This window comes from Camelus dromedarius, unplaced genomic scaffold (genome assembly GCF_036321535.1).
Source record: "Camelus dromedarius isolate mCamDro1 unplaced genomic scaffold, mCamDro1.pat HAP1_SCAFFOLD_45, whole genome shotgun sequence".
Lineage (NCBI taxonomy): Eukaryota > Metazoa > Chordata > Mammalia > Artiodactyla > Camelidae > Camelus > Camelus dromedarius.
This window is the reverse complement of record NW_026989855.1, coordinates 335,006-361,672: the sequence shown is the minus strand read 5'-3', so window position 1 is coordinate 361,672 and position 26,667 is coordinate 335,006. Positions and strand designations below refer to the sequence as shown.

The 26,667-nt window shown below is 35.0% G+C and overlaps 1 protein-coding gene across 1 annotated transcript in view; it reads left to right on the top strand.

Moving 5' to 3' along the window:
- Positions 1–5,205: 5,205 nt before the first annotated feature.
- LOC135320962 (IQ domain-containing protein M-like) overlaps positions 5,206–26,667 on the top strand; it is a 213,249-nt gene continuing 191,787 nt past the window's right edge. Inside the window, 2 exon segments of the mRNA XM_064484195.1 lie at positions 5,206–5,414; positions 24,563–24,621. Coding sequence (XP_064340265.1) covers positions 24,572–24,621 — 50 coding nt within the window. The 5' untranslated portion in view covers positions 5,206–5,414; positions 24,563–24,571.

Genomic DNA, 26,667 nt, shown 5'->3' with positions numbered 1-26,667 from the left:
TCCCTCTTGTAAGGGCACTTGCATGTGGGGTCCACTGAGATAATCCAGGATAATCTTCCCCTCTGGGGATTCTTAATTTAATCACACCTGCAAAGTCCCTCTTGTCATATGAACTAACATGTACAGGTTCTGGAGATTAGGACATGCTATCTTTGGGGCCATTGTTAAGTCTACTGCAGGGACCTTTCCTCTTTGTGTCACAGTCATGTGGGCTTCAAATTCAGAATGACTACTGACCAGTTGTCCAAACTTAGAAAAGTGACTTAATTTGTCTTCTCCTCTGTTAAACTGGGATAAACTCAGCACCCACCTCACAGGGTTATTTTGCAGAATAGATCAGGTAATGTATTTTAAGTATTTAGCAATCTAGGTCCTAACTGAATGTTAACTAGCATTGTCATGCTAAAGTAGGCCCTAGTGTGTTTGCTCTTCCTTGAATGAGAAATAGGTCTATGCAAAGTGAATGATTACAGATGGAGAACATGGTAGATTTTTCTCGTCTCTGCTCCATATTCACTTGGGTGTGTCTGTGGTCTTTTCTAGTTCTGTAGTTGATGAGAAGGTGTCAATGACCACTTCTCTCTAATTCCCCGGTAATTGCAGACATCCATCTGAAACAGTTTGGCTCTGCCAAGGTGGAGCCTTTTCTATTCCACTCCTTCATTCGTTACTATTTTTAGCTATTTCAGCACAAGAAAATTACAATCCCCATTATACATTGTTATCAAGACCTGCCTGTCCCCTGCTCTGCACTGTACTCTTCCCTTAAAATAGGACTGTATCAAATCCTGGTAATTACCATCAGGATTACTTCCTTTCTAGTTGTTTTTGTGGAGTTGTGGTGTCCAAATGGATTGTGATCGATGGAGGGGGGTCATGGAGAGGCAAATGATCCTTCAAAAGCAGCACCCACATTTTAGAGAAATGGTTTTTGTTCTGTTTTCTTTGTTTATTTTTTCTTAGTATTTATTAAATCTCTTTCTAACAGCTTTCAGATGGGCTAGGGGTGAATTGTCATGTAAAGATCACTGATTGCTTTCCTCTGTTCACTTTCATCATCCTAATCAATGAAAAATGTTTTCTCATCTGCAGATTGATAAATGGTTAAATTTAATTTTTTGTGACCTTGAGATTTTCAACTGTTTTTTAAAATCATGAGAGTATTTCAGTGGGGCTATAAAAGGCTTCCTACAGCTGAAGGTAACAAGCCATATTGAGCCAGAAATCATGATTCTTTTTGGACATTTTTTATTTACTATAAGCTTGGAAGTATCTGCCAAACTTTGTTCAAATACTTGGCAATTCACAAGGATATTATGCAACAGTGATGCCACTGTTCTATTATATTGTATCCTAACCATAATGAAGTCCTCATAAATTTTTCTAACTCACGTTAAACTTATCCTGCTTCTTGGTATTTGCTCTGTATCTTCAAACAACTGTTTCCATTAGACAGCCAAAAATGAAAGATTAAAACTGTGGCTTTTTTGCTGTCTCTCAGTACACACTTCAATAAAAGTGTTAAATAGAACCTAGTACAAAAGGACTTCGTATTTCTTAGATGTTTTATAACATAAGATTTGGGAGTCATCTCTATTGCTGATATTTAGTTGATATACATAAGTTAGTTTGTTGAATCTATTTTTATTGACTCCTTTTGGAAGTGGTTTGTTATAAACAAACGAAAGAAGGTAAATAGTTTAAGTAATTTTAGAATACACATTGTTCATTTTTGACTATAAATTAACAATATAAATTGATTTAAATGGACATTTCAGTCATTGATTCTAAAATTTAAACTAATGTAAGAGGTGGAATTCAGCTGCCCAAGCAAGCTTTTGGGGTTTGATTATTCAAGTGATTAAGATGCTCTTTGTCAACTCTTGTTTACCACCCCTTTTAATTATATAGATAATCAAACTAAGAACTGCTAATTCTGTCTCCTAACTATTAGTTGATTGTAATTACCTACAGATTAAAACTGCATGTGCAATTAACTCAAAGAATTAATTGATACAAGGGAATTGATAAAAAGGAAACAGAATGAACTTGGCATAAAAGAGGCTTAGGGACACAGGACCACGGGGCCCAGTGATGTCCTGGGCTCTGTCACGTCCTCATAAAGACACTGTGCTTGCATCTGGACTTCTTTGGCTCTGTTGGAGACAGTTGCATACATTATTTCTTATGAACATTTGATTTCTTGGTAGACTAAAACAGTATGTCTGAAGAGTTTGAATTCCTATCGTCTTTGGGCTTTTTGCTGATATTCAGACAACTTGGACAAATCTATCGGTTTGCAATATGGGGGAAATGTGTCGCTACAAAGACTATAGAAAAGTGGTGAATGTTTTAACTAGCTAGAGATTTTTCCTTCCTTCCTCCTTCTTTCCCTTCTTTCTTTCCTCATTCTCCTGGCAGTATCACCAGATACAATCTTACCAGTTTTCTGTGAGTCATCTAAGTCATTTAACTTTCTAAAATAACTACGCTTATTTGATTTTAGAAATATCTCTCACCTGTGTAAATAGTAGGGTCACTGTTAACTACAGAAATCTGAATGAAAATGGAAAATGAAATAAAAACTGATATGTATTTAAAAACAATTATCATTTTATACATCAAGATAAACATCAAGAGAGGGAAGATGGTTTGGTGAAAAATATTCGGTCTTGAAAAATCTTAAAATTAAAACAATACCTTTCTAAAGATTCTCCCAGTTTTTCAGGTGTTTATGTCAGCTGCATTGTATGGGGCCTTTTACTCTTAACAGCATGCTGACTGGCCTTTTACTTGATGCTAAATCAATCCAGGAGCATATATTGAACTTGTGCTTGGGGTACAGCATTGTATTGAATATTATGGAGAATACAAAGCAAGAGAAAAACTTTCAAGCCTAGGTAGGGAGATGAGGTATGAAGAAGACAACAACATAACATGAACTAGTGGCATAATAAAGTTTTTCAAAAAGAGTCTAAGTAAGTACTCAGGAAATTCCAGTGCAGGAAGACATTAGTGTAGATTTTAACAGGTTTCCAATTTTTCTATGTTCAAAGTTAGCCAGTCCCTCCTTGTTAATGTGATGGGAATATTTTGGTTTCTTTCCAAATTTTGATGTTTCATTTTCCCCAGATTTGTTTAATCTCTGAGTATTTTGTTCTGTTCTGTTGGCTAATAAACTGGGAGTACTGACAAGATTTCTTACTTTTTCACCTATCAATGTACAGCCTTCTCTTGTGCTCTGTCTCTCTCTGTCTCTCTCTGTCTCTCACACACACACATACCCTAGTATTCAGAATTTTCATTTCTCTCTGGCATTATCTGTGAGGATGTTGGCTCCAGGAAGGGTTTGTGATGATTTAGTCTGATATATGACTTTGGTCTTCTTCAAACTATCAGCTTATAACTTTCTACTGACTTTGTGGGATAAACCGAAATTTGTTGCATGTCACCTTCTGTGCGTGGCTTCCGAGGAGGAGTCGTTAGCATAGATCAGGGTGTGAATGATTACCTTGAGAATTTTAGTGGAGGCTTTACTGCTTCCTGATGTGGAAAAGTTATAGCTGTATTTTCTAGTATGATACCTATATACTAGAGAAAACAATGTATGTCCTTCTCAATTACATGAGTCTGTTTTGTGAGTAAACAAGATAAAATATTTGGAATGCTCTGGAATCTCTTGGAAAAATAAGTCATATTGTATTTAGTTTCATTTTGGGTTGGGCTCTTCAGTGATCACAAAGATTCCCTTTCGCCTGTGAGATTTAACCTTGTGAGGCTAATTCTTGTTCATTAGTGTTTACATAGCAGCTTTAATCATATTGCTAATAAGCCAGAATCACAGAGAAATTCCAAGTAAAATATTTTCCTTGTCCCTGAAAAATTTATAAATTTAAAAAAGGAGATTGGAAAGAGATGCTCAGTTATCTAAAATAGTGAGAATGCTTATTGTAGAAGTTCATTCAGGGAAGTGGGTGGGACAGGGATGGTGCCGATGAGTTGGGAAATGCTTCAAATTAGTCAAAAAAGCTTCCTAATAAATTTGTGGGGGCTTCCACATCTTTAATAACTCTTATGCTATCCTTTTATATCCCCCTAGGTTTATAAAAGTCTGCAAATAAAGTATGATGTGTGTGTCCTCTCCTTTGCTGTCCTCTTCTCAGATACTAATATTTTCAGATTCTCTGTGATCTCCCCTTAGTGGCATTTGTTCCATTAAATACATTCACTTATTCACAATGCATTGTGATTGAAATGTGTGACTTATAATGTTGCCTCTTCTAGAGACTTCCTTTTTGATAGAGGGCAGAGACTCTTTGACTGAAATTGAAGAAATATACATAAAATTAAAATGGGGCAGGGCGTGTGTGCGTGTATTGATTAGGATGTCCCTGAGATAATATCACTTTTTTGTTATTTCATGTGACTACTCTACCTCCCTATATAGAAGACATTTAACTTATGGTCCTGTAAGTAAATTGAAGCAATGAAATGAGAGAATATATTCTTTTCTCTAAATTTGTATGAAATTAACTGGCCCATGGAGGGCTCTATTAAATTGAAGGTTTCAGGAAAGAATATATGTATATGAATAAGGGTTAGAAAGAAAATTGGAAATGTAAAAATAGTTTGATTCATTTGGATGGTAGGATTAAACTGAATTTTTGTAATTTAAAATGCTTAATATTTCTGAGAAATAAGTGGACAAATCAATATAAAATCTTTTCTTCATTAAAAAAAAATTGTGCAGAAATCCCACTTAACAACTACCGTGAGACAGAAGAAATACGTGGGCATATGCTGGCTAACCTTTTGCTCTTTCAACCTATTTACCTTAAGTACTTTCAATAATTTAATTTACTTTGCAATGTCAAAACTTGTGCCTTCATAATGATTCTGAATTTTCTGTTAAGCTGTTTATGTGACTGGGAAAGGAGGTTTCTTTTGTTTTTGTAAGTGCTATTCGCAAATATGATTTTGCTTTAAGCTTTCCTTTAAAACAAAGTCAGTGTTCTTGAAGAGAAGAGTCAAAAGAATGAACCTATTAGTTTTCTGATGGGCACACTGTATGCAATAAAAACACGAGAGCTTTACTGTAAGAGGAAGCCCGTTAATTGAAGCCTCTCAATGCAGTGCTATCACTTCTTCATCTCTCTGATTAGATGACAAGATGCAATTTTAATACGGAATAGTGGGGCCATAAAGATGACTTACTTTCCTCTTTGTAACACTAAGCAGTGTGATCAGTGTGTACTTTTCCTGGATAAATATTCTTTTAACCTACATTGATATTTCTAACAGACAGAGCATTGTATGATTGGAGAGGAGTTGTGTCAAAAAGGTTTTCCTGTTTGGCTCGTGACTCCAGTTGGCCTACTTTCTCTGAATCATCAGTGTTTCAGGATTATTATACTGTAAGTATTTGTAAAACTGAACATAGACTTGCATTACCATTTTTCTGTCATATTATTGAGTTAATTTTGATATAACATGTAAGATTCTGCTCTGGACATATTTCATTCCTAAAATGACTCCCCGTTGAAATTCACCTTTTTTCTGAAGCAGTGCTTTAGTTCTGTTATCTTATTTTGTGTAAATTTTGCTAATCACCTTAACTCCTAAATACACGTATTGATTTTTGTTTGAAGAGCAGTAATAGTCAAAGTGATCATCCCAATGGTTTGTGCCAAATGTGATCGCACCTATTTTTGTAATGGTACCTATAGACTATCAAGAAAAGATAGTGGAGACCAAGGGAGAACCAAGAGGTTCGTTAGGGTGTGGCACTTGGAGGACTTAAAACTCCAAGCACAATTTTATAACCACATACTAATGGTTTTTTGAGTGAGAGTAATCTTGGACATGGGAATCTGTGACTTGAAAATAGAATTGGAACTTCACTTTAAGTTCACCAACTCATCAGGGCAAGTCCTAAGATGTCACTATGTGAATAGTAGAAGAAACCCATGTGATTCTGAAATCTTTAGCAGCGATTTTTAAAAGGCTTCAAAATGCTGTTTTACAACATTAGGTCTCACAGTGTCTTTATATATGTCTGGGTTTCTTACACCTCCCATATGTTATGCTCTGTGTGTGAATGTGTCCGTCTCATCCTGTGTCTTTTTTCCTCTTTTCCTATTGTTGATTATTTTTCTTTTTGACTTGTCATTTGTATTAGTGTGCTTTGGCTGCCATAACAAAATACCACAGACTGAGTGGCTTAAACAACAGAAATTTCTTTCTCAAAGTCATGAAGGCTGGAAGTCCAAGACCACAGTGCCTGCAGGACTGGTTTCTCCTGGAACCTCTCTTTCCTTACTGTCAGATGGCTGCCTTCTTGCTCTGCCCTCACATGGCCTTTCCTGTGTATGTGTTTCTAGTGTCTCTCTCTTCTTACAAGGACACTAATCATACTGGATTAGTGCCCTACCCTTATGGCCTCATTTAACCTGATTACCTCTTTAAAGGTCATATCTCCAAATATAGTCACATTGAGGCTTAAAGATTCAACATATGAATTATGGGGAGACACAGTTCAGTCCATAGCACTATTAGACAGCTGATAATAATTTTTCCTATTGAATAGTTTGTTATCTACTATTTTAAAAAACACTGAGTTTTTATATTTTTCCTGTAAATGAAAACTTCTGAATTATGTCTTATTTGACTTATGCTGCTTAATTCTTTCTGAATGAACCTACTAAATCATTACCACCCTGTTTAGATAAGGACATTATGTGAATATTATTAAGGAAATTTAGATGGATTTAGACTAGGAAATTATGTTAATGTTTTTTGAAATTTGAACAGTCTTTGTAATCTGTTATTTTCAGAACATATTAGTTAATCACAGAATAGATAGTTACTTCCAGCTAATGGGATGTATATTTCTAATTCATACATGTCTATAACAAGTGATACCCATAGAAGGCTGTTTTCATTATCTTCCAGTAAAAGTGAATAAATGAACTACTGCTTCTAAGCCTTCCAGCTCTACCCTGTTTTACACTAATAATGTAGACGTTGCTTCTAGCTATGTGAAGTACATTTAAACATAGTTCTTTTGGGATTAATCTGGCAAGAGTAGACATGACTGTGGATAGCTCTAAATACAAGACTAGGAGTGTTTATTCATTGCCGACTGGGGAATTAGTACAAAAGATTTCTAAACGTGGTTGACATAGTAGATGGTATTTTGGGTATGTGTACTTGTCTAAAGAACTTGGGGTGGACTAGAGTGGAGACTAGTTAAGCATTAATAGGCCTTTTGCATCAGTCCAGTTAAGGCTTTTATCTTATTCTTGCAAGCCAACTATGTTGGGGGAGGTAAATGGATAAGAGGGGGTAAGGTCAGACCTTCAAATTCCTTTCCTGCAGCTCACTGCACCTTTAATTTTTACCATTGAAAGTCTGATTTTTTTTTTTTTTTTAGTAAGGATTCTGCTTTTGTTTATTCTTTAAAATAATAACAGTCCTAAAAAGGATCACAAAGTTTTAAGTAATCTTTTTTTTTTCCCATTTTTTAATCGTGGTAAAATATACATAACAAAATTTACCATTTTAACTTTTTTCCTATATATATATATATTTATTGAAGTATAGTTAGTTTGCAGTGTTGTGTCAATTTCTGGTGTATGGAAATTCCTTAAAAGACTAAAAATACACTTACCACACATTTTAACATTTTTAAGTGTACTGTTTGGTGGCATTAAGTACACCCACATTGCTGTGTAACCATTACCACCATCCATCTCCAGAATCTTTTCATCTTTCCAAACTAAAACTCTGTGCCCATTAAATACTAGTTCCCTGTTCTTGCCTCCCCTTATCCCTTGGCAACAGGTATTCTGCTTTCTCTTTTGTGACTGGCTCATCTCATTTTGCATAATGTCTTCAAGGTTCATCCATGTTGTAGCATGTGTCAGAATTTCCTTTTTTAAAAACGGCTGGATAATATCCTCTTGTATATATATACATACATATATATATCATACTTTATTTATCTATTCATCTGTTGGGGAACGTTTAGACTGCTTTCACCATTTGGATTATTGTGAATAATGCCACTGTAAACATGAGTGTGCAAGTATTGTTTGAGTCCATTCTGTCACTTCTTTTGGGTATATACCCAGAAGTGGAATTGCTGATCTATATTGATTCCTACGTTTAATATTTTGAGGAATCGCTGTATTATTTTGCACAGTGGCTGCACCATTTTACATTCCCACTAGCAATGCACAAGTGTTCCAGTTTCTCCACATTTTCATCAACACTTACTACATTTTCTGTTTTCTTGATAATAGCCATCCTAGTGGGTGTGAAGTGTTAAGTAATCTTGATGTGAGTTTGTTCAATCAGGTCCAAAAGACTAAAAGGGACTAGGAAAACTGAGGATGTAGAAAGAAGCTTGCATTGTTGAAAGAAGAGAAGACAGGGCACAGATAACCTTGTCTTTGATTTTGTAGGAGGAGAGAAAACTATAACACATTCTACTTTCAAAACACTCTGTATAGCTTAGCTACACATCAAAATTTTAATTCACTCAAATAAGAAAGTCATTGTGGATTGCTTTCTTTAAGCTAAAAGAACACTATCCCTTTTAAGCCTGAAGTGTTTGTTTTCTTTTTAAAGTATTTTGTATCCTTATATGTTTTTAGTTCTAATTAAATGACAATACAATAATGCTGTATGTCTTTAATTTTAATGTTTCATTTCTGCAACTGCAGACTTATTGTATTAGAATTCCCAGTTATTGTAAACAATGGCATATGGCCCCTTAAAACTTCTTTACATGAAGTTAAAGAAACCGCATCCTGAAGAATAAGTTACTAATGCTACTTTTTGTGGTCTCTGAAGTACTGAGATATTTATAGCCTTAATTATCTTGAAAGATATTATTTATCCAAAGTAAGTGAGCACCTGTGAATGTAATCTCTTGTGTAACATAAAAATGTGATATTGCATTGCAATGGCATATATAGGAAAGACCACCATCTCCAAATTTGTTGCTGCAATTTCACTTCGTAACTCCTCTTTACAAGGTTCACTAACTTTATGACAATGTATGAAGCAATCTTGAAATCCTCAACCTGATGGACTGTAGGTGTGGAAAACAACTCTGGTATTTATCAAAATTGTGAGATGCAAAAATAAATGTATTTATCAATAGTGCTCTTTAAAAAGCTAGGATAAAAACAAATATTAACAGAAATGTGTGTAAGAAGTTAATTTCTAGCTAATATTTGGAAACACAGGAGAGGGTGAAGTAACTTTTACACATTAGTTATCAGTAAGGCAAAACTCTTCTAAGCTAGTGGCTCATTCATGGCTATGTTGCAGTGGCTCTGGGGGTCAGGAAGTTCCTTGACAGGACCTCTGCCATCTGGTGACACCCTAGGTTGAGGGTGAGATGACAAGCAAGGGAATGCCCAAGCATGTGTGCTCCCATACTCATCAAGGTGGTGACAGAATTCAGGGAGAGAGGAGCAGAGGAGAAAGAACCTAGCTGGGTTTGTCCCCGTGGGAGGGCAGGCGCATTTCAAGGAAGTGAGGGAAGTTCAGTGTGGCAGAAGTGTGGCATTCAAGAGGAAAGTGGCAAGAGCAGAAACAAGATTTTAACAAAGCCCCATCATCACGAAGTGCCTTGTAGGAAGACATTGATCACTTTATTTTCTTAATTCTGGATGAAAAGAATTTGCCTAACCTTGACACTAGGAAGTAAGGGATTACAAGCAAGCAGAATTTGGTGTAATAACTGATTGCATTATAAATTGTTTTATGTTTCAAAGAACACACTGTGAGTCCTCTGGGCATTTAGACCTCCCTCCTCCCAAGGAGAACAAGTCCCATATGAGAGGAGAAACCAAGAGTCAGTGGTCATTTTTTTTTTAACATACTTACAGATTCATCTGATAAACAAAACAAAAAAAAAATTAGTTTTGTAGAAACATATTTTTTAGAGATGAAAAAGAAATTTTGTATATAACATTCTTTATAGAAGCTTAATTTTGACCATAGAATGGGTTGACTAGATTTTAATGAAACTTCTTATCACTTTTTTCTGGAGAATTTTCTTGAGCCATTTTGGTAAAAGAAAGCTGTATGAGTCTAAGGGGATATTCTTCTTTTAACTTGGAAATTTAGACACTTTTTTGTAATGCTTTATTGTACTGTCAGAAGACTGTGAGCATTCACTTGAAATATTTTATTACATAATAAAAAATAGTAAATTAACTTTTAATTCATAGAGCATCTTTGCTCATTTTTCTCCCACATCACAATTTCTTCTCTCTGCTCTTTTCCTTCCCTCCTGCACAATATTTGAGAAGGTGTTGTAATTGTTTTCATACTCACGATTTTCTCCTCTTGTGGGCTGCATTTGATAAAAAAAAATGTTATCTGATTTGATTTTCTGATATTTCTAAGCATTAACACAAATCATTGTGGCTATCAATTAGAAAATTTCTGTTTATTCAAATGATTTCCTAAATTTTTAAAGATCATTTTGGATACCAATGAAATTACATTTTGAAAATCCTATAGTAGTCTGGGAATTAGTTTAAGCCTTGAGTTAACTAAGTGACTATGATTTTTTGACATTTTGAGCAGCATTCCAGAAGTTACTCTTATCTAGTTTTTTTATTTATTGTTTTGATCCTATTACAAGAAATGTGATGTCTAATACTGCACATTATCTTCAGCTTTCACATTTTAATTGTGAAATGCATATTTGTTTTCCTATGAAATATAAAATTTTGAATGACATAGATATTTATTTTGATATATTTAGTAATTATTTTTAATGTATATAGTTGTAGTCAAAATGCCACATTTCAGTGATTTATTACCTTGCAACAGTATTATCTGGGCCTGATAGTTTTATATCATATATTTTATATGGTCCCTAGTATTTTCATAATAATTACTTATTTCATTTTATTGAATTTTTCCTTCTAGATAGAAATTTCTAGTGTTGTCCTAGTTAAGTACTTTTTACTCCATGCAAAATTCCTTTAGCAATAAATAGGCTAAGATCTATGGTCACAATAAACTGCTCAAGACTTCTGTATGTGTGTGTATATATATATATATATATATATTCTTACAAAGTTTTAAAAGGAAGCACTCTTGGTGAATGCAAGATTTGGATTGTAATGTTACTTAGATTTACCAGTGTACCACCATTTAAACCACATCATAATAGCCCTCACACTAAGTAGTATTCAAAATGAAAAGTTAGATAAGTAAATAGGATAATTTTAAATGTGTATTTTTGAATCAATTTGATTATATAGAGAAAAATCATGATCTACACTTCTCATTTCTTTTATTATAAAAGGCCATTGGATTTTTAGTTTGGGAAGCCACTTCAAAATCTTTCTTTACTGCAGAAGCCAAACGATTCAGTCAAATTCTCTAAATCATATTGACCCTTTATTCTGAGATATAGTTGTGTGGGAAAGGTGTTTGAGGGGCATTAGGCCCACGTGCTTTACTAATAGTGCCCACCATAGTTGTAGTTTTACAGTCTCCAGTCAACATGTGCATTCTTTCTGAGATGAGCTGGAGTGTGATTGTTACCGAAACCTGGATGAAAGAATGAAAAGCTGGATGGAGAGAACATTGGAGCAGATATTAGGTTAAGGGAGTGAACAGACTGTGCCTGCCTTGGGGAACCCCCCCACCCCCACCCTCCTGGGAAGCTAGGTACACTTGTTCTCTATGAAAGGGAACATTAACTAAATTTCTTAAAAAGTAATGAAAGGGAACAAACTGTAAAAAGGCAGCCAAAAAAGGCAAACATCTGTTACTGAACATGTCTCACTTGACTTCCTTTTAATGTTCCTAGGAATAAATTTATGAACTAGGAAAGGTTCAGCACTAATTAGCTTGTTTTCATCAAACAACATGCACCAGACATGGGTGTTGAATATGAATGAAGACTTCAGCAGTAATGATAAGTAGACAAAGAGAGTACCAGTAGATGCAGAAAGCGCTGGTATCCGGGGTTATGTCCACAGGCTCTGGATATTGCTATGGCTGTTAATATTGCATTGACTTCAGTCTTGCTATATTGTGTTTTTAAATGATCAGAAAAAATTTCTGAAAAGTCAAGTGTGTTCATTAAATAATAGATGGATTAGGTGCAAAATTTTCTCTTCAGCTGTACACCGTTAGGCTAATGAGATGTTAGAAGGAATTGGCATAACAAATATAGATACTTGAAGACAAAAGATTTTAGTATAAGTGACAGCCATGGTGATGGTTGTATCTTGTGCTAGTTGTGCAGAAGCATGATCTTTATTAGAAACTCTTGGGACCAGGCTTATTTGGGAATCAGAATATTTCAAACTTTAGAAAGGTAAGAAGATAAGTGGATCTACAGTCAAGCCTATAATCAAACCATTGAAACATTTTACAGTAAAGCATAAGGATATTCTCATTAAGTGGGAGATCAAGGCCGTTATATAGGCCTTTTGTTGGTTGGATCTGGTCAGGTTTTGCAACCAAAGGTCAGATGAGTTAAATTTGCCTCCGTATGTGTTATGAAAGGTTTGTTGTTTTTTTTGGTAAAGATTTTTGGATTTCTGAGTTACAAGTAAGGACTCAAAGACCTGTAGTAGTGATAGTAATAGCAATAATAATAGTAGTGGTCGCTGTAGAGGTAAAGGCGATGGAGAAGATAAAGAGATAAGGACAGAAACAGACACAAACACACACAGTACAGACACATTGTGTGCTAATAAAGGAAACCTTATTTAAAATGGAACCGGGAAGCCCAAGGGGAGAGCTCTCACATACATACCACTCTTTGCACTTGCATAACCAGCAGGAAGACGGAAGATAAGAATTATTTTGATGAAGGAGGACATTAGTCATATGGGAATTATATCACCTGCTTTTCAGGAAAAGAAGGAAGATCTCTCCCTACCCCAGCAACAAAGCTCTAATCACCCCTTTAGGTGAGAAACTCTAAAACCTCCAACTCTTGCTCTGCTCCAGTGAGCTTTTGTTCAAAACAACCCTTGCCAATTTCCTTCTAAAACCTACTCAAAGCACAAGCGCTTTCCTTTGTTCTCCAGACTTGCCTGTGATTCACCATAGCTTATCTGTCTTGGCAATTCTCTGCTATTCCTGAATAAACCCATTTTGCTGGTAAAAATAACTGGCTGCTTTATTTTTAAGGTTGACAACAATGAATATTACTAGTTCCATAAGGAAAATATCTTGATCATATATTCATATTTCTTGATACTTGGTGCAAGATTTCCTGGAATTAATTGCAGAATGTCCACGTTTATATGATTCCCAGTGGCAGAATCAGGCAGATGTAATTGTATATCTCTGACAGATGCTAACTCCTGTGAGAGTTCTTCCCTGAACCACACCTCTAGAAGAGCACCACTTCTTTTGTTTTTCAACTCACAATGTATTCCAACCTGACAGTACATCATGAATCTCTTTATTGGTTTATTCCTGGTCTTCCTCACTAAAACGTAGACTCCACAAGGCTGAAGACATTTTAGACCACCAATGCGACCCCAGTCCCTAGAATGGTTTCTATGATAAACTAGAAGTTTAGAAAATATTTGCTGAATACATTTATAATGGGCTGCAAGACATTTCCTCTAAATGGAACACATGAGAGGCCCAAGGTCCCAAAGCAGTGAAAAATACCACCATGATAATATTACTAGAAAGAAGCAAAAGAAAAAAAGAAAAGTCATGCTGTAAGTGTTTTTTTTTCCTATATTGATCAAAATTGTTGTACAGGCCTTAATTCTTTGTCTTGAAATGGACTTGGCCCATTCCTCTTCTCTGGAACCTGGGCCATTCTCATTTTATCAAGTCATTTTCCTGTGGGTTCTCCTTTTCTTTTTTCTAACCTCCTCCAACATCCCTCATTAGAAGACTCCTTTGAGACTACAGGCAGGGCTGGCTTCATTGGCTAGTTGGAAGGGACTAAATCCATCCCAGGGGCACAAATGCAAAACTCTGACTTGTAGGAGATCCTGGTATTGAAGACTAGGTCACAGATGGTGACACCTGGTTGGTAGTAATCAGGAGGCCACACACCCCCATTCAGTTGTTGCATTAGGAAATTAACAGATGGTGAAGATACTGTCAGTCACAAAAGGCTATTTTAGGATGCTGTCTTCAGTGATTGATTCCTAATCTGATTCTAGGTTTATTCTTGAACCAAACACATAGGACAGCCTTTAACCTCAAATTATTTTAGATCTTTGTATTCTTCTTTCTCTATTCTCTCTATGCTGTTACTACATATTTATGAGCATCCTGTAAAGCCTTTTAACAGTTGTCTTTTACCATGTGTTAAAATAATTTTTATAAATTATGCTTTATATAAAAAGCCCAAAATAAGAAAATTAACCATACTTATTATAACAACAATGCTTGATTACCTTATTTTTTCATTCAAAAGTACATTCTGAACATCTTTTCTTATTCATTCATTTATTTTCTTTAATATTAAATCAATGTTAGCAGTATATGGGTATAATGCATTTTTGGTTATTTTGGCATTGAATAATGCTTTAATGGGATGCAGTGCACTATATTTATGTTCGAATGTTTGTGCATAATTTTAATTTCCTTGTGACATATTCCTGGTAATGGAATTGTTGGTGTGCACTCCTCCTCCTTTTGCTTTGTATTTTAATATATATTGTTAAATTGTCTGTCAACGAAGTGTTGGTTTGGAATTTTCACATAGATTTTCACTACTTCTCCTACCTCATAAACAAAAGTACACATAGTAAAAACAAATCAACAACTAGCTAAAGTTAGATAATTATCTGCAGGTTTAATTTAAATCAGAGGTAGATTTTAGGGTATCTTGTGGAGTGGGGGAATGTGCCTTAGGCCCTTCCTACTCCTCAGATCACCAGCATTGTTATCATTCCAGGAACTTGTTAAAAATGTAGGATCTCAGGACCCCACCACAAACCTATGGAACCTGAATCTGTATTTGAATAAGGGCAGCAGTGATTTATAATCATATTAAAGTTTGAGAAACACTGTTTTAGATAATTCCCCATAGTATTTTGCCTTTTAGGTGAGCTTTTGATAAGTATTGACTATATGAAGTAATCTTTTTCTTGACAAGTACCTAAAATGCAGATATTTTATGTTGAATTTAGAGTAATGTGGTGGGATAGGAATGCATTTTCTTGTAAAAGTTGAAGAGTGAGATTATAACCAATCAAAGATACCAGAAACACATTCTCAAATAATGAAACAGAACTACAGTGAATGTCAAAATTGGCCTGGGAAAATATGCCAGATATTTTTATAATAGAGCTTTCAGCCAGATAAATTAATCCAGACAATTTCAATAAGCTGATATATCATCCAAGTATATCATGAATCTCTAGAAATCTGATTTTAGTGATTTATAAGCACATGTAGTTTGAGAAGCACTGGTTTATGTAATTCCCCATAAAAGTCCTCCAAATAAGAGGAGGTAGTCAATGAAGTTGCAGCTAGGGGGCTGGGGCAGCCTTTGACCACATGCATTTGATTGGCAGTTCTATATCCCATTATGATTAAGTCCTAGTGACTCCCTACAAAATCACTGGCTGTTTTCTAAAAGTGGAAAACACAATTGCTGAGTGCCAAGCACTAAAAATCTCATGTATACTCTAATGCTGTCTTTGTTTATTGTATTCTGACTATTTTCATAAATTTCATAAATTTCTTTTCCCTGTATCACTAATTTCACCTTCTGAATAGTGTAGTGAGTCTGAATCCCAGTCACCTCCTATTGTGTAATCAAGGTAAAGATATTAAACTTCTCAACTTCCTAAGGAAAAGTGGTAATTAAAGTATCTATTTTGCAAAGTCTTGGTGAAGATTGAAGAAAATGTACATAAAGCACATAGTAGGTTCTAATTATTAGTTATAACAATTTATTCGTTCTGTGATGCAGTTCCAGATCTACCACACAGTACATAAATCTCATCATGATAACCAAACTCACCATTCACAGTGTTTTACAGTTAAATAATTCTCAAATACACAAAAGGGTTGAATTCAAAATTTTAAAATACTACTCAGTTTACAACTGAATTGTTTAGTAATAAATTAACTATTTGGCAGAGTACTTTAAATCCAAAGGGGGAAACATATTCAAAATCAAATAAGCATCTTTATTTATTTAAGCATCAATTTCAACATCAATAAGAACACAAGCACATTAAAATGCCCCCAAATTATAAAACAGAAACTCATTTCCTTTTAACTCCAGCTGATAAAAAAATCAATCATATGTATTTATAGATTCATACAGTTTAAAACTTGAGAATGAAACAACTCACTCCTGGCAGCAGCTGTTCCACTGCTTGGCATTCTTGAATTTTAGTTTCCAGGAACACACACAAGCCATAGGAGAGATTTGGAGCCATGTAACCTCCTAGGAAGTTTAGATACACCTGGGAAACCTATGATTCCCAAGATCTTTTCATTCTTTTCTTTCTTGAGAGACAGACATTCATCCTAAGCTTAAGAAATTTTTCTACCATATTATTTTTAAAATTTCTGTTGTTTTATACATCAATTATACAAAACAGTATAATTATTCACATACATATCTATTTATATCTCTGTATATCTTAAAGAATAATACTGAAACAAATACAAAACTTAGGGAGCAGAACTCTGTGTCTTTTCCTTCCCTTCATATCCTGAAGAAACCAGTCTCCTTAATTTTATGTTAATTGTTCCTTTACTTTTCTTTACCACTTTAGTACTACATATATCTCTAATTAGTATTTTGCTTACTTTTACTTGTTTTTAACTTTATGTGTATAGAATTATAATGTCTTTTCTCTCTTTTTGCCCAATGATGTATTTTTGGGAGATCCATCAGTCTTCAAAATGTTGATGTATGCCCCATGGTTCATTCATTTTCATGGATGCATAACATCTCGTTGAATAATTACACTATAGTTTAATTATCCTGTCTATTGCTGAGAGATACTTGGCCTTTTAAAAAGTTATTTCCTATCATGAACAATTCTGCTACATTCCTTTGCAAGTTTTAGGTGCAAGAGTTTCTCTAGGGTAAGAACTCTCAACGTCAATATGAACCTGCATCCTATTGCGTCGAGAATGGGTTATATAGATGGCAGAATATCGATCCCTTCAGCCTGGAAGGCAGGTGGGCAGGACCTGCCTGGGCAGGAGGAACTCAGTAACTGATTATTAACTATCTGAATAATTGATTGCCTCGAACCACAAGTGGCCTGGAGTAGAATAGCTGTGCTGGGCAGTTGAGTGTATGTTCACAGTTTTCCACTCCCCACAGCTGTTTACAAGTCCCCATTGCTTCATGTGCTTGGCAACACTTATTATGTCAAAATTTTAACATTTGCCAATTTGTAAGGTATGAAATAGTTCTTTGTGCTTTAAATTTACATTTTCCTAGTAACAAATAAGGGTGATAATTTTTTTTAACATATTTCTAAGCCACTATTATTTCTTCTTTGTGAACACCATATTGTTGTGTTTTTAAAAATGTGTTTGGATGCCTTTATACCTGTCGACTGAAAAAATGCACAGCCTAAAAGTTAAGAGTTATATTTTATTTGGCGGGAGGACTTGAGCCGGGATGACAGCCTCTCAGATTGCTCTGAGGGACTGCTTCAGAGAGGCAGGGGAGGAGCTAGAATATATAGGAGCTTTACAACAAAGACCAGGTAGTTGGAACAATAAAAGATTGCTTGTTATCTAAAGAAAAACAGGCATCTCAAGTTAAAGAATTTAGCACTTTTCTTTGTATGGGAGGAAACAAACATTTGGGCTCACTGAATTCATTCCTTTGACAAGCACCCAGCAATCTAGGGCCAGTATCCTGTCCTTTCTTATTCTGAGTCCCCTCAAAGGGCACCTTTGTGAGTGGCTGCAGAGGCCAGGCTGCAGGCCTGTCCTCACTAGGGGGTGGCGGCAGCTGCTGATGACTTGATGGCTTCAGCATTCTTTGTTTACTGATACGGTTGCAGTATTTTCATTCACATTGCAGTATTTTGGTTCACATACCCCTTCTATTTTGTGCTATTTGTTCTTTCCATTTTGTCCTTGTTTTCTTTTGCTTCTTTGTCTTTTTTGGAAATTGTTTGATACATTTTCCCCTCTTGTTCCATTTTTCCTTGTGATAGTTTGGCGTTGTACTAGTTTTCCTTGTACTCATTTGGCATTAATGTTCTTGTTTGGCATTTATGTATAGTCTTTATAAGTGGCTAACCTATTGATTTTAATATATACCTTTAACTTAAACTATCTTTATCTTTTCCCTGCCATATATAGAAATCTTAAATTGCCTTAACTACTGGAGTTTAGTTCTCTTTTATTATTTTTACCATTTTTAACTTCCCAAATTGAAATAATTATTTTGTTTATACTTCCTTGTTTGTTTAGTTTTATCTACATGCTTACTAATTTTTTTTTTTACCTGCTCTTATATGCAGCACCACAGATCTATAGGATGATATTCCTTCTTGAACTACATCTTTAGAAGTATCTTCAGTAAGGGTCAGTTGGCTGAAAACTTCAATTTATAGTGTGTTTATGTTTTCCTCCTTGGTAATACCTTCTCAGAATCTTGACGTTTTCACTCCCTTGTTTATCTGGCTGCAACTGTTGCTGTTGAAAAGTCAAGTGTTTGTCCAGTTGTCTTTCCTTTGTGAGTAATCTGTCTCTGTTCTATGTCTACTTTTAAGGACTTCTTTTCATTGTTGTTCTACTATTTTATTATGAGATGTCCAAGTGTGGTTTTCTTTTTGTTCATTCTGCTTTGTTTTTGTTGGGCTTCCTACGTATGAAAATCAATGTCTTAAGAGCATTCTGAGAAAAAAATATTTCTGCAATTCTCTCTTCAAATGCTGTCTTTCTTCCATGTTTTATCAACTCTATAATTAAAACTTTTTATAAAACTCTACTTAGACATATGCTGAGTCTTCCATTTGTCGACTGAAATAAATGCACAGCCTAAAAGTTGAGAGTTATGTTTTGTTTGGGGGACATTTCTGAGGACTCGAACCCCTTCGAGTCTCTGATGAAGCCTCTCAGATGTCTCTGAGGGACTGCTCTAGAGAGGTAGGGGAGGAGCCAGGATATATAGGAGCTTTAAAACAAAGACCAGAGTTGGAAGAATAAAAGATTACTAGTTAACTAAAGAAAAACCAGGTATCTCGAGTTAAAACATTCGGCGCTTTTCTATGTATGGGAGGAAGCAAACGTTTGGACTCACTGAATTCATTCCTTTGACAAGCACCTAGCTATCTAAAGCCAGTATCCTGTCCTTTCTTATTCTGAGTCCCCTCAGAGTGCACCATTGTGAATGGCTGCAGAGGCTGGGCTGCAGGCCTGTCCTCACTGGGGGGTGGCGGCAGCTACTGATGACTTGATGGCTTCAGCATTCTTTGTTTACTGATATGGTTTGCAGTATTTTTTGTTCACACATTCAATTATCTTTCTGTTACTCTTTTATTCTTTTTCATATTTGCTATCTCTTTGTGTCTCATTGCTGCATCCTGGGTCTTTTTTTTCTCCTGATTTCTCCTTTAGTTTATTGGTTCTCTTTTTGTGTGTCTGTTCTTTTCTTTTACTATCAATGGAGTTTCTAGTTATTTCACTTATTATATTTTTCAGTTTTTACAACATCTAGTTGTTATTTTCCAAATCAGCTTGGTCAATTTGATAATTTTTTGGTTCTTTTAATATATTCCTCTAAACAAATAATGGAAGCTCATTCTTATTTTATATTCTGTATATCTTAATTACAGTATTACAGTCTTTGAGTTTCTGAAAACGTAGTTTGTTGTTTCTTGTGGTACCTTGATTGTTTATTTTCTTATGTTTAATGACTTTTCTGATTGTGAGCTCATTTTTCTTGGTATTTTATTGTGAGAATTCTTGAAAACCAGAACTTAAACTGCATTCTTCTAAAAATGATTGATGTTTGCTTTTTCCAGGTGCTTTAGAGCACCACCAATCTGGGGCCACTTTATTCTGAGTGTTTTGCCTTTATTTTGCAGAGGAGGTCTGGGATATTGCAGGTAGTGCTAACTGAGGCCGCAAATCCATATGAATGAGGTCTTGTCATGAAAAATTCCTCAGAAGGTCTTTTTTTTCTCTTTCTACCCAGAGCCAAAGTCATGACAGATAAGTAGTCTCATGGTATCTCTTTCTCTTCCTGTTTCTATTTCTTTCTTCCTCCAGGGAAATTTCAAAATCCTGATTTATACTCTAAAGATATTGCACTTCCAGTACCCAGGTTTTATGAGGCATGGTCTCAACTCTAACATTCCTTCATGCTCTGGGTTCCAGTATTAGTCTCCCAGATGCAGGGCACAGAGCTCATTAAAACTGAGGCTCCAGGTTGTCAGAAATTTCCATGCAATTCCCAAAGCAAAGACAAGCTCCAGAAATCATACAACAGTAAATTCAACATTTCTTGTTTTTGATCAGAAAGGAATGCCATTACTTTCTCTTCAACTCAGCTATGCATTCAAAATATCTTTTATTTTTGTCTTTAGAATTTATTATAGTATTATGCTGTGATTTGTTGCTATGAACGTGCTCCTGGAAATAACAGCCCTATTATGTCTTTTACAAATAGGTTTCAACCCTCAGAGGGACTTACCTTGAGATGTAAACTTCTCTATCCAGCCCCTTCTCTCAGTCTTTGTATTATCTCCTATGTTATCCTTAAATCCCTACATATCAAAGAGTTTTGATTTCCCTTGGAGGTTAAAGAAATTTTGTCTAGGGGCTGTTAAGTGAATAACCCATGTTTTGTTGGGCCACCATCTTTGGTCTCTCCCAATCTGAAAGTTGAATGGCTTTTTGAGGCCATGGCCATTATAAAGTGACCAGCGTTACCTGTGGGATCCCCTCCACTCCTCCTAAGAAATGTAGAAGAAACACAGCACTTGAGAACACCTCCAAAATGGGTGTTTCTGTGGCTCCATGGAAAGGTTTTGAAAAACTACAGGTTTCCTGGGCTTACTGCAGCTTCCTGGGGGCGGTTCTATGGCTTGAAAACCCTCCTTTGGTCTGTGTGTGTTCTTAGAAGCTCTCAAAAGCAACAATGTAAAGATACTTACTTGTGAAAAATTCCAAAATGATGTGTTGGGTGTCTTCTGGTTCTGCATGCGTGCAAGTTATTGATATTTTTCTTTTTAAACCATTTCTTAGACAAGAAGCAGGAGCAATACAAGGAGGACGCTCACTGCTATTTCACAGAATGTGCTAGTGACGTGACTGATCTTTGCTGGGGAAACACAAGTGTTAATACTCAAGCCTGGCAGAAAAATCTTTCCAGTTTATTTCACATGTTTTGATGTGTAATTTGTAATTGTATATGTGTATGCTGTTAGTGATTTTTCTCTTCACAGTTACCTACTTTTAAACAAACCTTTCATTTACTGTGAATAATGTGTTTATATATGCTTCTGGTAGGGTCATGAAGCTATTTATAGCTATGAAAATTTCTTGCTACTTAGAAAATACCTTTAAACACCTTTTGGGTTAAGTATTGGAGGTGTAATATGCCAACTATAGACTACATATTTATTGCAAACATATTGCAAAATTTCACACTAATAATAGTAATATAGAAATATGTCTAGCATTACGATGCAAAATCAAAGACTTTCTTCCATATTTCATCTATGGTTAATCAATGCAAGAATTTAATCATTAAACTATAAGACGAATTAGCAGCATTGTCCAAAGGAAAAAGAAAATTCCAGATGAGATTTGTTAAGTAGAAGGGAATTGATATATTAGACAACTGCTTCTAAAGAGAACCTTGAGGTGTAATAATATTGTGCAGATTATCAGAAGTAAGCTTGGTACCAGTTAAATTGTGGGATTTGAGAAAATATATGGGGTAAAGGAGTCTGAGAAGAGGTTTGAAATAAATCCACACAGGTTGTTAAAAATTTTTGAAAATTTTGATGTGAGGATTTAATAGATGACTTACATCTTCAGCCAAGTATTTTGAATGTGTCACTTCAAATGCATTGTCATGGAGAGACTGGGAGCTTGAAGAAGTCTAAAGGAGTAGGTAGCAGCTATGGAAAGAAGAAAAATTTTAAGAGAGAAAGGCATTGAAACATTAAGGCAGAATGGACTTGAGATTTTAATATGAAAGTATGGAGAAAACTGAGACTGAGGGAAAAAAAAACCAAAAAACTCAGGACCCCTTAAAAATGACTGCCGTTCACTTTGCAAAAAGATGACCTCAAAACTCCCAATTTCTAATTATGTTAGATAAGAAGAAAAAGACACAGTGGAGGTTGTGAAGGCATGAGGTCACAAGAGAATAACTGGAAAAAAATCAGAGAACATTAAGTAAAAACAAATCCTCAAGAATGTTTCTTTGAGACTCTTTTACTTAGTGGCCTTCACATTTGATACCCTTCATCCTGGAGAACATGCCAGTCTCAGTTAGTCTGGCCGAGAAGGAAGCAGTTAAAAAAAATTAAGTTGGTAAGTGTAAATATTAGTATCACATAAAGACAATTTGTTCCAAGCCAAGCACTTTGTTTTGTGCAAAAGTATGGAGTATATAGGTTAAAAATAATTTTTGTAGCCACGAGTAATTTTGTAGCCACAAGTGTGTGTCAAGGAACACAGCATTGAAGGAATTGTTTAAAATATTGCTACTGCTTCCTGTTTTATTATCACCTACATGCTGCATGTAAGTTTTAGTAAGTACAGTATTATTCGTAAGGATGATTGTTTTTAAAAAGAAAACATGATCAGGGAGTTCTCAAAGTAAAAAAACACTTGAGAGATGAAGCAAACCAATTCTCGAGGTTATTATTGCATTCTAGCAGAATTGTAGAAAAAAGTTAATCTTTGATCTTAAAAAATAAATGGCATGAAATACAAATTTACATATACAAGTCAGGCTTCATGTAAGACAGCACTATAAGACAGAATGAAGCTTAACTCTAAAGGAGAGATATATGATTTGTTTAAAACATTTAAAAACATTGTCTCTGTGTCTTAAAACAGTATTTTGGCAATACAAATACAAATTTCTTCTACCTTTCGTCTTTACACTGACCCTTTATATATCCTGAGATTGTATAGAAGAGACATCCTTAGTTTCATTTGTCAAATAGGCTAAATACATATTTAAAATTTAAAAAGCAAAACTGAAGTAAGCATTTTCCTTGTGGTATCAGGAGCACATCAATAGCTAAGTCACTTTCTGATACTGACTTAGAGTCTGAAGGTGAAGACAACACCAACAATCCAAAATCTGCTAACCTTTACTCATTATCAAGATTACCTCAAATTCCTCCTATCTGAGACCATTTTTTCAACAGCTATTTTGTGCAAAATAATTGTCATAGCAGATTATAAACTGAATATGCAATCCATCAGTGCCTCTAGGTATCAGTTTAACCTTTGGATCTCGCCAAATGACGAGAAGGGCAATGGCCCACTTATTCTGAAGTCTTGTAGCATTATCTTCATGTGTTGTTCTTTCTACTGTTGACTGATATTGAAGGATCATGTAAAAAGTTCATATTAAACATTCTCATGTAATTGTTTAAGAAATGCTTTTGAAGGTGACTGTGACATTATACCAGGCTTCTTTTCAAGGACTCATGGAAGAAATGTTTCACAGAAAATAAGTTTGCTTCCCTTATAGATATTGTGAATGTTAGGACTGTGTTTTCTCTGTTACTTTATGTTTTAGTTTGCCAGGCCTGCCACAATAAAATACTGTAGACTGGGTGGCTTACACGATGGAAATTAATTTTTTTACAGCTCTGGGGCAGAGTTGGTTTTCTTGAGGCTTCTCTCCTTGTTTTATAGATGGCTGCTTCTTGCTGTGTCCTCACTTGGCCTTTTCTGTAAACATGGGCCCCTGGCATCTCTTCATCTTCTTATAAGGCCACCAGTCCTCTTGGATTAGGGCCTCACCCTTATGACCCACTTCTGACCTCATTTAACATTAATTACCTCCTGAAAGGCCTTATCTCCAAATGTAGTCACATTTGGGGATGAAGGCTTTAGCACATGAATTTTATAGGAATACAGTTCAGTCTATAACACTTTGATACAAAGGAGTTTGAGAGCCAAATCTGTGTAACACATTAAGCAACATCAGAAAACACTTGACATTATTTTTCTGTCCACATTTTCCCTTTAACCTGATATTCTTTTTCTTCCTTTTTTATACATACTCTACTTTTTGTAAGCTACCTTAAATCTTTTTGTAAGACAAAGGACAAAAAAGTAAGTAAATAAATAAGTTCTTATCTATAATAGATTTGTATGGATATTTGCTCACTGAAATGATCAGTAGGAATTATATTCCTGGGGGCCAAAAGATGGTGGAGGAGTGTCCGTTATCAAACTTTGAATATACTTACTTATTAAATGTTTAGGCTTATAATATATATTATAATGGAACAGTTCTCCCTTTGATAATGTAACAGAACATCAATGGAATTAAAATTTTACAGATGATGAAGCTGTTTTCCTACTATGTCAACTCTTCTTTCTCTTTTTCTAGAAAACCTTCATGAAAAAAGAACAACAGTCTGTCAAGCCCGAATCAAAGCCACAACCCAGGTATATCTTTTATATAATAGCACAAAAGTTTAAACTAATGTGCTTGCTTTCGGTTTTATCGTGACTTCTTAAGTATCTGGTTTAAAGAAGTGTAGTTTTTTGAAAGCTCATGTTTTTAACATATCTTTTTCAAAGTTTCCCATTCCATTCTACTAGGGCAAGGGGAAAAAAATTCTTATTTTTTGAGTGTATTAATGCTCATTCAGTAGGCCAGGCTGTAAGTTTACTTTGCAACAGCTAGTAAAAGCAATGTAAACAGTACTGCAAGATGTTTCAGCAATTTTATTTATTAGAAACTGTGAACTACAATTCACTATGGTACAGCATGCCTTTCAGTGACTCTATGAGGGATTCTTAAGATTACTTTGCTTCTTTGTGTAGCAAATTTATTGACAAACTTTTGTGGAAAAACAACTGATTTTGTGAGATAAATTAGAGAATGAGATGGAAAGAAGGGATTGTAGAAAGTTAACAGTGACGTTTCTGGAAAGGAGAGATTTCAAACCTGTAATTTCTAATTCACTGGTGATACATTCATTTATGACTTCACCAGATATTGTTTTAGTACTCACTCAGTGCAATACACCGTGCCAAGTTATATAGATGCAAATAGCAAAAAGCCTTGGAGACTGAATCTGATCAGAAGCAATCAGTTTGGAAATCTAATCCTCTAGTAAATACAGATTTATTTAAATATATTATAGGGTACCTTTTCTTACCTGACATCCTCTTCATTTCTTCTCTCAATTACTCAAAAATTCTGGTGATAAAAGTACTATAATCCCTCATTCACACTTCCAAAATCTGGAAAGCTCCAGAAACTGTAAGTTAATGTTACCTAAGGTGGCACCAAAACTCTAAGTGTCAAACCTGACTTAAAATGACAGGTGATTATGATTACTCATAGTCTTTACTTTTTCCACTTCATATGACTATTCATGTTTGCACGCATACTAACATTAATTATATTAGCTAATTAATATCAATATGTTTAATGACAGGACACTGCCCAGACTCTGCTTGAGTATTACATACTATATAGTATACATGCTATATTAATTTCCTAGACTTCAAAAAAGAAAATCTGAATTCCAAAATACATCTGACTATAAGGTTCAAGTACTGTGGAATTTCACTATATGATGAATCTAGACCAATATGACTATGAAATAATGCAATGCAATTACTTAAATATCCAATAAATAAATATCCAACTTAAGATTAAGTATTTTCTGAGAGCTAATCTCATAATAAATTTAGTAATAGCATAATAGCATTCATTCTGTGCTTATCTTGTACCAGGTACTTTCATTTAACTCCTGCAACAACACAATGATATATTTTTATTATCACCATTTTACTGATGGAAGAACTCAGGTTGAATATCTCACTTAGGGTCATTCAGCTAGTTGATGTCAGAGCTGGATTCAAATGTAGGTCATTTAATTGCAAAGTCATTGCTATACTTTATAAACTAAATTGTACCGGAAGGATCTCTGGCTAAAATGTCAAGTTCTATGAGAGCAAGGAGTGTTGATTCTGTGAATACTTCTATTTAGAGCTCTTGGCACCATCCCTGGCATGTGGTAGATACTCAGAAAATATAATTGAATAAATCAACAATTTCTAGAGGAAAAGGAAAAACAAATTTGTATTGTCTAGTTGAGAAAAATTTCCTTTGGTCTTTCGTAGTTTATGCATTTAACAACAAACATTAAGCACCTCCTATTTTAGGTGCCAAGATAGACTCCTTAAATTTATGGAATTTAAAGCCTAGGCAGAGTCGTTAGTTGCTGTTCACCATGGAGTGAGACAGAAACTGGAGTTTAAGTCCTGCCAAATTAATAGGGATTTAGTAAATACCTCAGTCTCTCCCTGGAAATCTTAGAAGGCCAACACCTAAGGAGTGGAGATTATATCCCAGGACTAAGAGATTTACCTTAGTACAAAGGACAAAACAAACAGATTCACCCTAACAAAGGCGTAAGCTAAGCCTTGACCAGTTTAAGATGATAAACCAGTAACCTTGCTACCACTTAGAAAAAA